We start from the raw sequence: 14254 nt of genomic DNA, 5'->3' as shown, positions 1-14254 counted from the left end.
CTTATAAAAAAATAAATAAACTTGCAACCATGTTTAACCGAGACATTGAATATAATGGGAAATTTTACTGTTACCGTGGTGAAACTGAAGGGCAGTCCATGCCATGACTAAAGTCAAGGGGTGTTGTAATTTATAAAAATTAAAATTGCACTAGTATATACTAGTTTGCTGTATGTAAATGGTTTCTAAAGTTTATTGTTCTCGTTAATAGTTTCTCCCCTGGGGGAGGAGTGACCTCCGCCCAGTATAAAAGGAGGCTGTGACAGAACAACAGAGGATGGTGATCAGAGTTGAAATAATCAGAGAGGAAGAGAAGGTTTAGAGAAATGGGTGCTGTTGTTGCATCTGGAAAATGTCTCTTGTCTGTTCCTGCTAAAAACAGGTGAATCATCCTGCACTTAGGATATTTTTATTTTATTTTGTAAAAAGTTATTTATTCTTTTTTATTATTATTTTGTTTTGCTATAACTTAGTTCTGTTCAATTTTCTGAGACTTTTGGAAAAAAGAAAAAGAAAAAAATTAAAGTTTGGAAACAAAACTTATGTTGTCCGTGTGCTTCCCTGCAACACCATCTCTGGCGACTCGGCATATCCTTACAATGTGATTTGTACAGTAATGCATAATGTATTTAAATGAGGCACCCGGCTCTGAATAATGAGATGAGCTTCATTCACACCGTATTTACTAAAGGGCGATAATTGTATTGTGCATGTTAAAGTGAGAGATAATTAGTTTGTTTGGACACCAGGCTTTAACCACTGATAGGCACGCTTTATAAACCTATTTTTCTGGTCTGAAAACTAGTGATGTGCTGTTCGATTATTTTTACTGACTCGATTCGTTTGATTCATTCAGTTTAGTGAATCAATTGAAGATTCACAATACGAAAAAAATACATCTTGCTGAATTCCTTGGTTATGAAAATGTTTGAACAGATAAAGTACAGAACTGATAGATAATTGATTGTTATTGTGCTTACATATGAAATGTTATATTTTAATAAAAATCCTTATGGGGAAAACTTTAGAGTATTAAATATTTCTTTTAAACTATGTAATTTAGCTTTAACTGCAACCTATTTAATAACCTGCAATTTACACACAAAAAAAAGTAACGGCTGTAGTGTATGAAATTAACAGTCAATTTCTTCCTTTCCTTTTTATACAGGATTATACAGAGAGATCACACATATAGGAATAGTATATGTTATTATTCTGCCAGTTGCAATTAAGTACGTAAAGATCTTTTGGTATGTGTCTGACGCGGGAGCAAGCGAGGCTTCCGATACATTTCTAACTACCGTGTATTCATACTGTGACAGCGGGGCAGCCGGAACACAAGCAACCGGCGAAAATATCAACTTAATAATAGACTGGGGACGGGATTGGGAATTTGCTGTGTTAGTGATGTTAGTGGCTGTTGTGTCATCCTTCCTCCTTCCTTGAGCAGCTGGCCTGCCTGTCAGTTTATGTGTGTGTGTCTGTGTGTGAATGCGAGGGGATACCGATGGGCCAATGGGTGATGAGTGGGCGGACTCAGCGTCCATCAAAAGGAGTGCTTCACGCCAGTTGAGGAAAGTTAGGTTGGGAGTATAGTACTGTATGAGAGAGAGCGACAGAGAAAGAGATAAGAGCGTGAAACGATCCATTGACACAAAAAGGAGTTAAATAAAACTAGCCCTTTTCACTGCTTTAACTGCACACCTGTGTTTAGTTGGATTCACACGCTCCCTGCCATTAAAAGCTGTAGCTACTCATATGTATAATACAACATGCCCTGCTAAAGCTGATATGAAATATCTGAAATCTCCCACACAGAGGACATGTTTGCAGGACAGGTGCTGTTGATTGTACTCACATAGCACTGTCACCCTGATCCATGGAGCCTGCTCTGCAGGGTGACAGTGCCAACAAGGAAGAGAACTGAGACTACCTCTCATCAATCAATATTTCTCGAGTAAGCAGAACAAAAATAAAAATATGCCATTGCACAACATGACTTTTATTGTGTATGCATTAAAAGAGAAAGGAAAAAGGCTGTTTTTTATTTTTTTTTACATCACACAAGGAATAGGTCTACATGTTAAAATTCAAAAGTAAGCAGTGCAGTTTCACTTTATGTTGCCTCTGCCTGTCCCCTGCTGAGTGCTGTGTCTGTTGATTGCTCATTTTCGGTCAATGTAAGCCACCTCCACCTTCACAATAAGCTACTGACCAAAATATAAGCCTGGACTGCTGGGGCTTTTGATATCACGGTGGTCACGGATAAGTCTCTAACATTATTATGCACATTAAATTATCGCTCATGTAGTGTGCACGGTATGGTATGTAAATTAGCCAAATACTGTGCACGTAAATTAATGCGTTCTGTTAGTAAATGGGGCAGTAAATGTACATTTATCGCGCACGTTCGGCTCACTACTTTACATGCGCGCTAACTTCAAATTTAGTGCCCTTTCGTAAATGAGGCCCTACGCTAACTTCAAATTTAGTGCCCTTTCGTAAATGAGGCCCTATGTGTTTTATGAACAAATAGTTTGAAATTCATCAAACTGTTATAGGCCACTGTGACAGAGAGCGAATAAATCCTAGTCAGCAATCTCCCTCGTGACCTGTGAGGGCGCTGTATAACAGGAACAGTGTGACCCCGACTGGATGGTTTGGCAGTTCATTCCAGGGTCAGTCGGAAGTCGGCCATCCAAAAAGAGGGCAGAGTCACAATACCAATAGTCATCACCTTAATGCGGTAGGCGATGTGTCAGTCATGGATTGGAGGACATTGGAGTGATTGCACTCACTACTGAAGGGGGCGTGACTGAGTTATTATTATTTAAGAGGTGCAAGCAAGCAACCCAGCCAAATAAAAGAGGTGCTTTTACCCGTGAACTGTCTTGTGTCTATTATTCCTGAGCACTGCATCACCTGTACACGTGCGCACTGGAAACCACTTTGCTACAGCCGTTGATGAATTATTTAACAACAGTCTTTCATGAATATCAAACTTAATTTGATTTTGTCACTAGATAATGCACAGAAACCAGTTTCCTTTGACAAAAAACAAAAGTATTTGTTTTGTAGAAAATGTGTATCAAATATCTGAATAGATAGAAAAAGTGCCACAGTTTGAGCTGTATTAAATACTTTGTGACTTTGTGACCAGAATTTATAATTCATGGGGCGGGAGCCAGGGCTGTGAGAGGAAGGGATTGTTTTGGCAACTTAGGATAGAAGGCTCTGTCCCTAGAACAGGGACTCCAGACTCCAACCGCGAGAGCCTTCCCTATGGAGTCAAGGCTAGCCCTATTGGCCTCCAGGCTCCTGAAAACACAGGGTCCTCTGACTTCTCGGAGAGTTGTTATAGGTGGAGCCTCACAACTGGGTCCCAGTTACCGACCGGGTTCAACCCTCATAGGATGGAATGGCTCATACGAAGCCTTGATGAAAGGAAGAAAACAGAATCTGAAAAACACAAATAATTGTTAGACTCGAGCACTAACAGTATGAGGGCCACATCCCGGAAGGATAAAGGAGGAAGTAAGACAGAGCCTTTTTCTTGAGGCAAGATATAGCGCATGAGCTGCAAAAGAATAGTGTGGCTGGTGGTCCCCTCTGACCACACTAAGAACCTGTGGAGTTACTGGAACTCCAGGTTCAGGAAGTGAGACTCACTATCCCCCAGAGGGGACCGACACAGAGACACGCGGCATATGAAAAACCGAGGAGAAAAAAAAGCTAATGCAAGAGAAAGAGCAGAGTTGTGACTGGGTTTATATAGGAAGTCTGTGTTAATAGGCAGGTGAAAATAGGAGAGACGAAGCCCTGGCTCCCGTCCCGTCCCCCGAACCTCTCTAAAGTTCACATATATTTTGAAAATTTGAAAAAAAAAAAAAAAAATTATAAAATGTCTAGAACTAAGCTTTACTAGGCTTCAACCAGACTTAAAGTGCCAGTCAACCTTACAAATCATGCATTACCTCTACAGTGAATAAATCATACAGAATATTAAATCTGCTGCAGTCATGAAGCCAGCACTGCTATAAATCTCTAGAATGTAATATCCTTTCTGACTGCCTCTTCCTCCAGCTCTTATTGTGTCAAGGCTCCCTTTCTCTCTTAGTTCATTTACTTCTCACATCAAAAAGGATGCTGTAAGTGCCTGACAAGTCACATTGAAAGGTGCTCCACGTCAGAGAATAGGGTCTACCCCCTCCTCCCCTCTGTTCTTCCTCACAATTAGGTTTTCAGAAGAGACCATCATTGAAAAGACTGCTATGGTCATTTCTGTCATGGAACCAGGCAAAATAACAATTACCTAGCTAGGACTGATGGGTTCCTGGCTGTTCTACTTTATATAAACAAATAAAGTACTGATCACAAAACAATTAATCAATGCACCAAAGGTTATCCAGTCCCCTTATTTTGCTAAGGTCCCCTTATATTCACAATTGCGACACTTACAATTGCATCAATTTATTAAGAACCTTTGAAAGCACGTTTTAAACAATCGCGATGGTTGCTGGCATTTCCGTCCGCTTTTTCTCATGCGTTCCCAGTTGTGCTCAATGCATTTTTGAGGCGAACACCCAAGTGCCTAATTTTCCCTAAAAGCAGGGTGTACTTACAAGCCTTGAAAACAAATTTCTATGACATTTCTGGTGGAGCAATAGACTGCCGCTAACACTTCCAGCTCATTCTGAGCATATGTATAGGACCATGATCTATTTTGTGGTAATTGTCTAGGCTTCTAAGTAGGCCAAGTTAAAAATAATAATTATGTATAAAAAAAGAAAAAAAAAAACACACTAAAATCATTTAGTTTCAATTTAAAATAATCTTTTATTTGCATAGTACACCAATGTGTACAATGCAGCAGCACGGTTTATTTTGTTTTACCGGTAGCCTGTAGGCTAAAGTAAAAAGAAAGTGTGCTAGGTATTAATTTGATTTTACTACTATACTGTATACTGTATATTTTTACATAATGTAATGTGTAACACATTAGTGTTATTTCAGCACAAAATACACTGAGCACTATAAATGTATGTGTGTGCATTTTTATTGTATTGTTTTTAAGCCCGACACCTCCTTATGTCGGACAAACATGTCCGGTTTAGTGAGGGGCTACTGTATGATTATAAAACGCTTTTTGAGAGAAACACATTTTTTATTTGGAGGTGAAGGTGGGTGCCCCACTATAGAATCTGATGGGATTAAACTGCCTTCATTTATATATATATATATATATATATATATATATATATATATATATATATATATATATATATATATATATATATATATAACAGTATTAATATAGGTAAAATGAAGACAGAACAGAATGCACAGTTGACTTTTACATTTTACAAAAACAATGTTATTTTGATTCTTGCACCCTTGCGTGCATAGAGGTTATCTTCGAGCACCCTCTGCTGCAGCAAACCACAACTCAGCTCTCACTATTTATTTGAAACAATGTCATGCGACTCTCGCAATGCTAGAGATCTCACTAAGATGACACAACAAATATTTAAATGAGTGTATAGCGGCTCTTTTCATTAACATATTTTCTCTTAGTACATATGTGACAGTCTGGCTCGCAGTGGTGTGGTGGATGACGTCACGGACCAGGAAGTAACTGACTCCACACAGTGGATGGGCGGGTGAAACTGAGTGCAAAAGCACTCAGCGTATTTAATAATAAACAAACAAAATATTTAAACAAAATACAAACAAAAGGGCACGAGGGCCAAACGAATAAATAAACAAACAAGTAAGTGCTGTGCTGGATTATCCAGCACGTATTAGCAATTGTTTTTAAATATTATTCCTTCTCTCCGCTCCCCGTACTCTCTACTCCAACACCCCAACCTCAAATGCAGAGAGCTGCAGGTTTATATACTCTGGCCGAGGGATTAACTAGTTGGTAATTATCTTATTATCCCCCGGCCAGAGTCTGCACGCGTTTGGTAAGGATGCATGACTGTCAGCTATTTAAGTAATCAGTAGCTGATCAGCCATGCATCCTCACGGGGTTTTTAAATAATAATAAAAGACGCGGCGCTTTTACCCGCGCCGCAAACAAAAATACAAATAATAATAAATAGGGGCGGGACACTCCGCCACACATGCCCCCCCTTGTGCGCAGCACACATGGCCCCAACGGCCACCTCCCCCCTCAGTCTTAAAGTCCCGGAAGAGGGGGAAGCAAGTTACTTCTGGGGGGTGGCCATGGTGGAATCTCTGGCACCCCCCCATTCTTCGTGGCCGGCAGTTCCCTCTTCCGGGGCTCCCGCCACACTCTATCCTGCCGCGAAAGTGCGGCTGGGGGAGCTGGTCTCCTGACCTCTCCCCCCTTCTTCATGGCCGGCAGTTCCCCTCCGTGGGGCTCCGACCACATGATCTCCAGCCGCGAAAGTGCGGCTGGGGGAGCTGGTCTCCTGACCTCCCCCCCTTTCTTCATTTCTGGCAGCTCCCTTTCATGGAGCTCCGGCCATCGTGTAGCGACCCCAGGCGAAGCAGGATCCCTGGCGACCCCAGGCAAAGCCGGACCCTCGACGACCCCAGGCGAAGCAGGATCCCTGGCGACCCCAGGCGACGGCAGCAGCAGCGGACCCTCGGAAGGCGACGGCAGCAGCAGCGGACCCTCGGAAGGCGACGGCAGCAGCAGCGGACCCTCGGAAGGCGACGGCAGCAGCAGCGGACCCTCGGAAGGCGACGGCAGCCGCAGCGGACCCTCGGAAGGCGACGGCAGCCGCAGCGGACCCTCGGAAGGCGAACTCGGGAGGGGAGCCCCTGGCCATGGAGGCGGCAGCGGGAGCTCCACTTCTCCCTCGTACCCTGTGTCCTGTGGAGAACAAAAGGCAGCCCCAGGCGATGCAGAACAGCCATCCCCAGGCAATGGCGATGGTGGGAGGGGAAAGCAGTCCTCCCACAGCGGCTGAGACGGAACCAGCAGGTATTTACCCTCTGCTGGTGGAGCTGGGAGTGGCAAGCAGTCCTCCCACGGCGGCTGAGGCGGAACCAGCAGGTATTCATCCTCTGCTGGTGGAGGTGGGAGGGGCAAGCAGTCCTCCCACGACGGTTGAGGCAGAACCAGCAGGCATTCACCCTCTGCTGGTGGAGGTGGGAGGGGCAAGCAGTCCTCCCACGACGGTGGAGGCGGAACCAGCAGGCATTCACCCTCTGCTGGTGGAGGTGGGAGGGGCAAGCAGTCCTCCCACGACGGTGGATGTGGAACCAGCAGGCATTCACCCTCTGCTGGTGGAGGTGGCGGAGGCAGAGGCAGCTCTTGCTGCTCTGCTCCTGGTGATGGTGGAGACAGAAGCAGCTCCTGCTGCCCTGCTCCTGGTGGTGGTGGAGACAGAGGCAGCTCCTGCTGCTCTGCTCCTGGTGGTGGTGGAGGCAGAGGCGATGGGGCGGATGCTGGCCACTCAGAGGGAGGCTGTGGCGGTGCTGGCTCCCTCTGCTGTGGCGGCTGGGCTGGTGTGTGCCGTGCTCCCTTCAGCAGCATAAATAGAGGCTGCTGGGGAACACCAGCATCCTGCCCTTCTCCCCCCCAGAAAAATTCAGGGGGTTGAGCCTGTAACTCCTCCCCTTCTGGCTCTTGGGACTGCAGCTTGGGTCCTAAGGCTGTGGAAGCGCAGACTTCCACCTCTTGGGCTATGGACGCACCGACTCCCCCCTCTTTGGGCTGTGGACGCACCGACTCCTCCCTCTTGGGCTGTGGACGCACCGACTCCTCCCTCTTGGGCTGTGGACGCACCGACTCCTCCCTCTTGGGCTGTGGACGCACCGACTCCCCCCTCTTGGGCGTAGGACGTTCGGGCTCCTCCCACTCGGGCGTAGGACGTTCGGGCTCCTCCCACTCGGGCGTAGGACGTTCGGGCTCCTCCCACTCGGGCGTAGGACGTTCGGGCTCCTCCCCAGGCTGTGGAGGCGAAACCAGCAGGCATTCTCCCTCTGCTGGTGGAGACGGTAGCGATGGCTCCTCTCCCTCTGATGCTGGAGACGGTAGCGATGGCTCCTCTCCCTCTGATGCTGGAGACGGTAGCGATGGCTCCTCTCCCTCTGATGCTGGAGACGGTAGCGATGGCTCCTCTCCCTCTGATGCTGGAGACGGTAGCGATGGCTCCTCTCCCTCTGATGCTGGAGACGGCAGCGATGGCTCCTCTCCCTCTGGCGCTGGAGACGGCAGCGATGGCTCCTCTCCCTCTGGCGCTGGAGACGGCAGCGATGGCTCCTCTCCCTCTGGCGCTGGAGACGGCAGCGATGGCTCCTCTCCCTCTGATGCTGGAGACGGCAGCGATGGCTCCTCTCCCTCTGGTGCTGGAGACGGCAGCGATGGCTCCTCTCCCTCTGGTGCTGGAGACGGCAGCGATGGCTCCTCTCCCTCTGGCGCTGGAGACGGCAGCGATGGCTCCTCTCCCTCTGGCGCTGGAGACGGCAGCGATGGCTCCTCTCCCTCTGGCGCTGGAGATGGCAGCGATGGCTCCTCTCCCTTTTGTGCTGGAGATGGCAGCAGCAGGGTCTCTCCCATATCCGCAGCCAGGTAGTTGAACACCATGGCTGCGATGTCTGGGAGGGAAGCTGGGTGGTGTTGCTGTTCCCAGGCCTCCCAGCGCTCCCCATCTCTTGCCCACAGGAGGTTGATCACTGCAGGGAGGGCTTCCTCATAATCCCTCCCCGGCTCCACCAGCCAGTCCCAGACTCCCTCAGAGGAGAGTGCATTCGTCCTCTTTGGAGGATGCAGGTCCTCCCTCACTGGACGCTCTGGCTCCTCTTTCTCCTGCCATGGAGGGGGTTGGTCGGGTGCTATGTGACCCACCTCCCCAACAGCGAAGCACCACTCCTCACCTTTCAAGCAGGTGGGGCAGACGTCCAGCATGGTTGAGCTACAGTGGGACCTGCGACCGGCCCCACGCTGCTGTAGCTGCTGCTTCCTCCGTCCGCTTCTTCCCATATTTTTTTTTTTTTTTTCCCCAAAAACACACAAAAACACTTTGGAGAAAAAAAAACGAACAAAAAAACGAGCTTTTCTTTCCTGGTCCGGCTATTGGAGGCGTTTGTTTTGTCCCACGCAGGACACCATATGTGACAGTCTGGCTCGCAGTGGTGTGGTGGATGACGTCACGGACCAGGAAGTAACTGACTCCACACAGTGGATGGGCGGGTGAAACTGAGTGCAAAAGCACTCAGCGTATTTAATAATAAACAAACAAAATATTTAAACAAAATACAAACAAAAGGGCACGAGGGCCAAACGAATAAATAAACAAACAAGTAAGTGCCGTGCTGGATTATCCAGCACGTATTAGCAATTGTTTTTAAATATTATTCCTTCTCTCCGCTCCCCGTACTCTCTACTCCAACACCCCAACCTCAAATGCAGAGAGCTGCAGGTTTATATACTCTGGCCGAGGGATTAACTAGTTGGTAATTATCTTATTATCCCCCGGCCAGAGTCTGCACGCGTTTGGTGAGGATGCATGACTGTCAGCTATTTAAGTAATCAGTAGCTGATCAGCCATGCATCCTCACGGGGTTTTTAAATAATAATAAAAGACGCGGCGCTTTTACCCGCGCCGCAAACAAAAATACAAATAATAATAAATAGGGGCGGGACACTCCGCCACAACATATGACAAAATGTATACTTTGCGAATTGTTGCAATGAAAATGCAAATTGTGGTATGTTTGCACTGTGACTGGCCCATCTTAGTACATCTCCCCCCTAGAATCTACATATGGTAGTGTGACAGAAATACAATGATTCTTGGTTGTAAATCTCCCTCCCAAACTGTGAGGGCGCTAAGCAGCGATAACAGAGTTCCTTGGACGGGCTGGTCTGACAGTTCTTTCCCAGGGTTCAAGGGAAGTCGGCCAGCCAGGAAGGGGGCGAGACTCTGTTGCAACAACGCATTGACCCGGAAGGGAAATGATGTGGCAGCTGCAGATTTGTGAGGCGGTTGTACTCGTTTACCAAGGGGTCATGTGTGACATCATAAAAGGGGACGGAGAATCGTAATGTGTTCTTTCGCATTTGGTTTGTAATTTAAAACTGAGAAGGACTGTGAGAGACCCCGTTAAACACAGAAAGCAGTATCGTGAGTGTTTTTTGTTTGTTTGTCTGTGTGTAATCGTCTTGCTTGTTACTCCACACTAGATGACTAACACGATTCCGGAGCTGTCGTCGAGGGCCAGAACTTCTTATTGTTTGGGTCTGCAAACCCATTATTGTTTATTATTATTGTTGTTGCCAGACCTGGATACAAAAAACTGGTTTGCTGCAGCAGAGAGTGCTCGAAGGATAACCTCTACGCAATGCACAACTGTCATAAATAATCTGTATCACTGGCCATGAGCACTACTGCATTCATCCAGGACTGGTGACCATGTGTGTATAATTGTGGGGCGGATATGTGTTGGGTTATTGTTACTGTTTGGGTCAGCAAACCCATTATTGTTTATTATTATTGTTGTTGCAAGCTTTCAATTGCATGACTCTGTGGTTTAATAGTTTAATATTAATAGTTTTAGGATAGGTGGAAAAATCACATAATTTACATTAATTAGGTTGAAATAGGAATAAGTTTATAACACATAAAGAAATAAAACAGCAGAGTCAAAAACTGATAGTAATGTGCGGTAATTACATCAACTGTATCATATCTTTGTATAGGCAGACACAAAAATAAAACTAATTTAACCAAGGGTACTCCTCAGCACTTCCATTGTCAATAGGGCAGCAGTGTGGAGTAGTGGTTAGGGCTCTGGACTCTTGACCGGAGGGTTGTGGGATCAATCCCAGGTCGGGACACTGCTGCTGTACCCTTGAGCAAGGTACATAACCTAGATTGCTCCAGTAAAAACCCAACTGTATAAATGGGTAATTGTATGTAAAAATAACATGATAGCTTGTAACAATTATAACAATTGTAAGTCGCCCTGGATAAGGGCGTCTGCTAAGAAATAATAATAATAATAATAATAATAATAATAATAATAATCTGCTGACAAGTCACAGAGAACTATTTACATCTTCATTCTCAACAATCTCTGTAATTGCTTTTCCAATCAAAAGTGTGCAAGTGTTAGCAAACTGACAGATAATGAGGGAGAAAGAAAAATGTTTACTCAAAACTTCAGTTCAGTTTCAGTCAGCACATATATTAAATCATGCTTTCATCAAAATAATCACCCTTGACTTTGATCACAGCCTGCAAGCCAAAACACTTTTCCAAAGAGTTTTCTGTTAAACCGCAGTGATATAATAACTCATTCCTTACATCTTGAATTGACTGACATAACTAGTTAGTGTTAATTTATTTCCCTGCTAAACCTTATTCCAGACACAATTATTAGAAGATAACTGGGTTTTCAAAGCCTACTTTTCACTTCTTGTACTAAAAATTATATGTAGTGTGATACATTACATTTTAATATCAGATTGTGACCTGCATATAATGGTAGGTACAGTACTATAACTATATCATGGCCTTTGTGTGTGGTTGCACCCTATTACATTGGCACATGTTTGGGGGTGGCAGTTCCAAACCCATGCTGCATATAGAAGCACAGTGTTATTGTATTTGTGGGTTGGCACAGGGTGGGGGGGGGGGGGGGTGGGGGGGTGGGGGGGTGGGGGGGGGACATGGGACTTTATAAAGGTAATGTATTTTTTTTAGAAGATCAGACAGGTTTATTTTAAGGATTCAATCTTGCAAGGTGGTAGTTCAATTCTGAATTGATTAATGAACAATTGACCTTGTAAAATGATTGTGGATGACGACATTATGTGATTAAAGCCATGAATTCTAAGCATAACTGATTTGTAATCAATATTTAATTTGCATTTACCTTTTCAATAAGGCTTTTTTCATTAATTATAAAACAAAGCTGATTTATGATCCAGGAAAGCGTGAATAATGGCTTTGAAACAATTGTGAATGTGTTGAAAAAAATAGCACTGTGATGCACACGACACAGGATAAAGCAAAGGTACAGTAATGTGTTTGTTTTAAACAGTACAGGGGTTCTGTAGCCCTTTTAATGTAGGTACTGTACTATATGAACAACACCGCTAGAACCACAAATAAATAATCATCTAAATAATCAGCAGCCCTAGGCTGTTTAACATTGCACACCCCATAGGCATGCACATATTGGACCATATCTGAACACCCTGTCAAGAGTTATTGCTTTCTTAGTCCCATGGTGTTCCACTTTAATTAATTAAGAAACACTTTTTGTTATCTGTACATATAAAATAATATAATTACATAAAAATAGCAACTACAAAACATAAAGTATTCTATGGAAGAGCCCTAGGGCCATGTGAGAAAAAAATTAAAACTTGAAATTTCACCATTCTACACCTAGACCTATACTACCAGCTGGATCTGAGGAAAAGCTGGAACAGGCGGAACTCGGAACACTTGCTGACAGCACTGCTGTCTGAAGCCTCAAATTCACTACTGTCACGTTTTAATAAAGTCTAAAACTGGCTTTTGTAGCCTAAACTAATTTCCCAGTATATATTAAACAATCATATCTGTTTGAAAAAGCAGCTAAAGTTTAGAGTTTTGCACAATTTGGGACAATGCATTTTACACAATGTATTGGAGTCTGATTAAGTGAAGCGATACATGGTCATACGCATTTAGACTGCCTGGAGGATTCCAGTGGCAGTACAAATTCTGGCCCCACATTCCCATCAGTAAAATGCACACTGGAAAGACAAGCAGGTTAACTAGGAAGTTGTGAATGTATCCTCAGGGAATTCTCTGAAGAACAGGAATTAAAGGGATACTGTACTTAATGTCCTCCGTATTTTCCTTATATTTACAAGTTTATACTTAAAAGTTTAATATCCTATCATCTCATGTATAGACACTTATTTTCTATGTGAGATGGGGCAGCATACAAGGGCTGCACAGGCTTAAGTGCAAAATGCATGCTATCATAATGCAGACTTCAATGCATGCTTTAGTACATAGTGCAGTGCTACAATCAGATTTACAGTATCTCAATATTTGATTACATAGTTAGTAAGCACGGCAAACAATGGCAAGCAGAAACAATATCATCTGTTAATGTAAACGTTAGGGGTGTAAATGTCCCTTATACTCTTAACATTGTCTGGGCATATTCTGAGCTATAGGTACTGCATTTAAGAATAGAATTAAAAGAGACTGACACAGGAGTAAAAGAGAGGAGAAAGCCTGATCCTGTTGGAAAAGAACTACATGTGTTATTTCCTAGAATGATTAAAAAAAAAAAAAAAACCTTGAAGAAAGCCTTTGCAGAAATCCACTGCATAACTCAGGAAACATGTGGGTTAGTTATCTAAGACCTGACCACACACCTGTGTATACACCATGGGATGATATTGGGTCACGATATTTTGTTTATTAGCTGTTTGGTAACAGTTAATAAACATGTTAATGTACATTATTTATTTTCTGTTAACTGTTAGTAAATAATATATAATAGGCCAGCTAAAACTGCAAACACCAGAGCCCTGTGGATGATCAATACCCAGTCGATTATATGCTTGAAATCGGATCAAATTGTTATTCTAGTAATGTTTAGCAAATTAAATCAGGTTTTTATTAACCCTAACCCAAACCCTAACCCTTAGCTAAAAATTAGCAATGTTTATTACAGTTAATAAACTAAAAAATGGCCCTTAAAATAAAGTGTGACCTGATATTGTGTGATGCACTGCAGCCTCTACAGATTCTGACCCATGTTGTTAAACGGAGGTTTAAGAGCCTGGCTCTTTGAGGTAGTGGTTCGTGCCCAGAGTCTGCCCTATTATCGGTGTTGTGGTGTGATCTCACAGCTGATCACCAATGTTAAAGGGGGAAGAGTATAACGGGCAATGTTGTGTGATGCAGAAAAAGCCTTGGCCGCCACAGATTTTCAAACCCCTGGTACACCCTAATTAACCTTCATGTAATGGAGATTGTCACAGATCGCTATGTTTATTACCTGAGGCTTAGTGGAACAGATTTAATTTAGCAGTTTGCGCTGTTGTCACAGCCAAGCCATTAAAATGGTAACTTTGCCATCTAAACCTCTCTCTAAAATAACCACTAGAAGTCTCATTACTTATGTATTGGCCTGACCTGTGTCTGGGATTGGGGATTAGTGTTAGGATTATGAAGGAAATTGACATTTGTTAATTGGGTAAAAAAAAATTGGGGGCTATGAGTCTAATAAAGAGTTGTTGTTAGACTATTTAAGCAGATGG

General features: G+C 44.1%; 2 protein-coding genes across 4 annotated transcripts in view; both read right to left on the bottom strand.

Moving 5' to 3' along the window:
* LOC117410795 (leucine-rich repeat and fibronectin type-III domain-containing protein 2-like) overlaps positions 1–14254 on the bottom strand; it is a 170283-nt gene that overhangs the window by 137194 nt on the left and 18835 nt on the right. The window lies entirely within an intron of this gene.
* Positions 6035–7286, bottom strand: LOC131737307 (skin secretory protein xP2-like). Its single transcript, XM_059025574.1, has 2 exons — positions 6964–7286; positions 6035–6844 (listed from the first exon to the last, which is right to left on the bottom strand). The coding sequence occupies exons 1-2, from the start codon at positions 7033–7035 to the stop codon at positions 6182–6184; spliced, it is 735 nt and encodes a 244-aa protein (XP_058881557.1). The 5' UTR covers positions 7036–7286; the 3' UTR covers positions 6035–6181.

The sequence above is a fragment of the Acipenser ruthenus genome, chromosome 6 (genome assembly GCF_902713425.1).
Source record: "Acipenser ruthenus chromosome 6, fAciRut3.2 maternal haplotype, whole genome shotgun sequence".
NCBI classification, from domain to species: Eukaryota; Metazoa; Chordata; class Actinopteri; order Acipenseriformes; family Acipenseridae; genus Acipenser; species Acipenser ruthenus.
Note: the sequence above shows the minus strand (reverse complement) of the source record. Positions and strands in the feature narration are given on the sequence as shown.

Excerpts from the sequence above, each read along its gene's own strand:
- LOC131737307 (XM_059025574.1), bottom strand. The coding sequence starts at position 7,035 with ATGAATACCTGCTGGTTCCGCCTCAGCCGCCGTGGGAGGACTGCTTGC. Across the intron at positions 6,845-6,963 it reads CCCAGCTCCACCAGCAGAGG|GACACAGGGTACGAGGGAGA; the intron begins GTAAATACCTGC and ends TGTTCTCCACAG.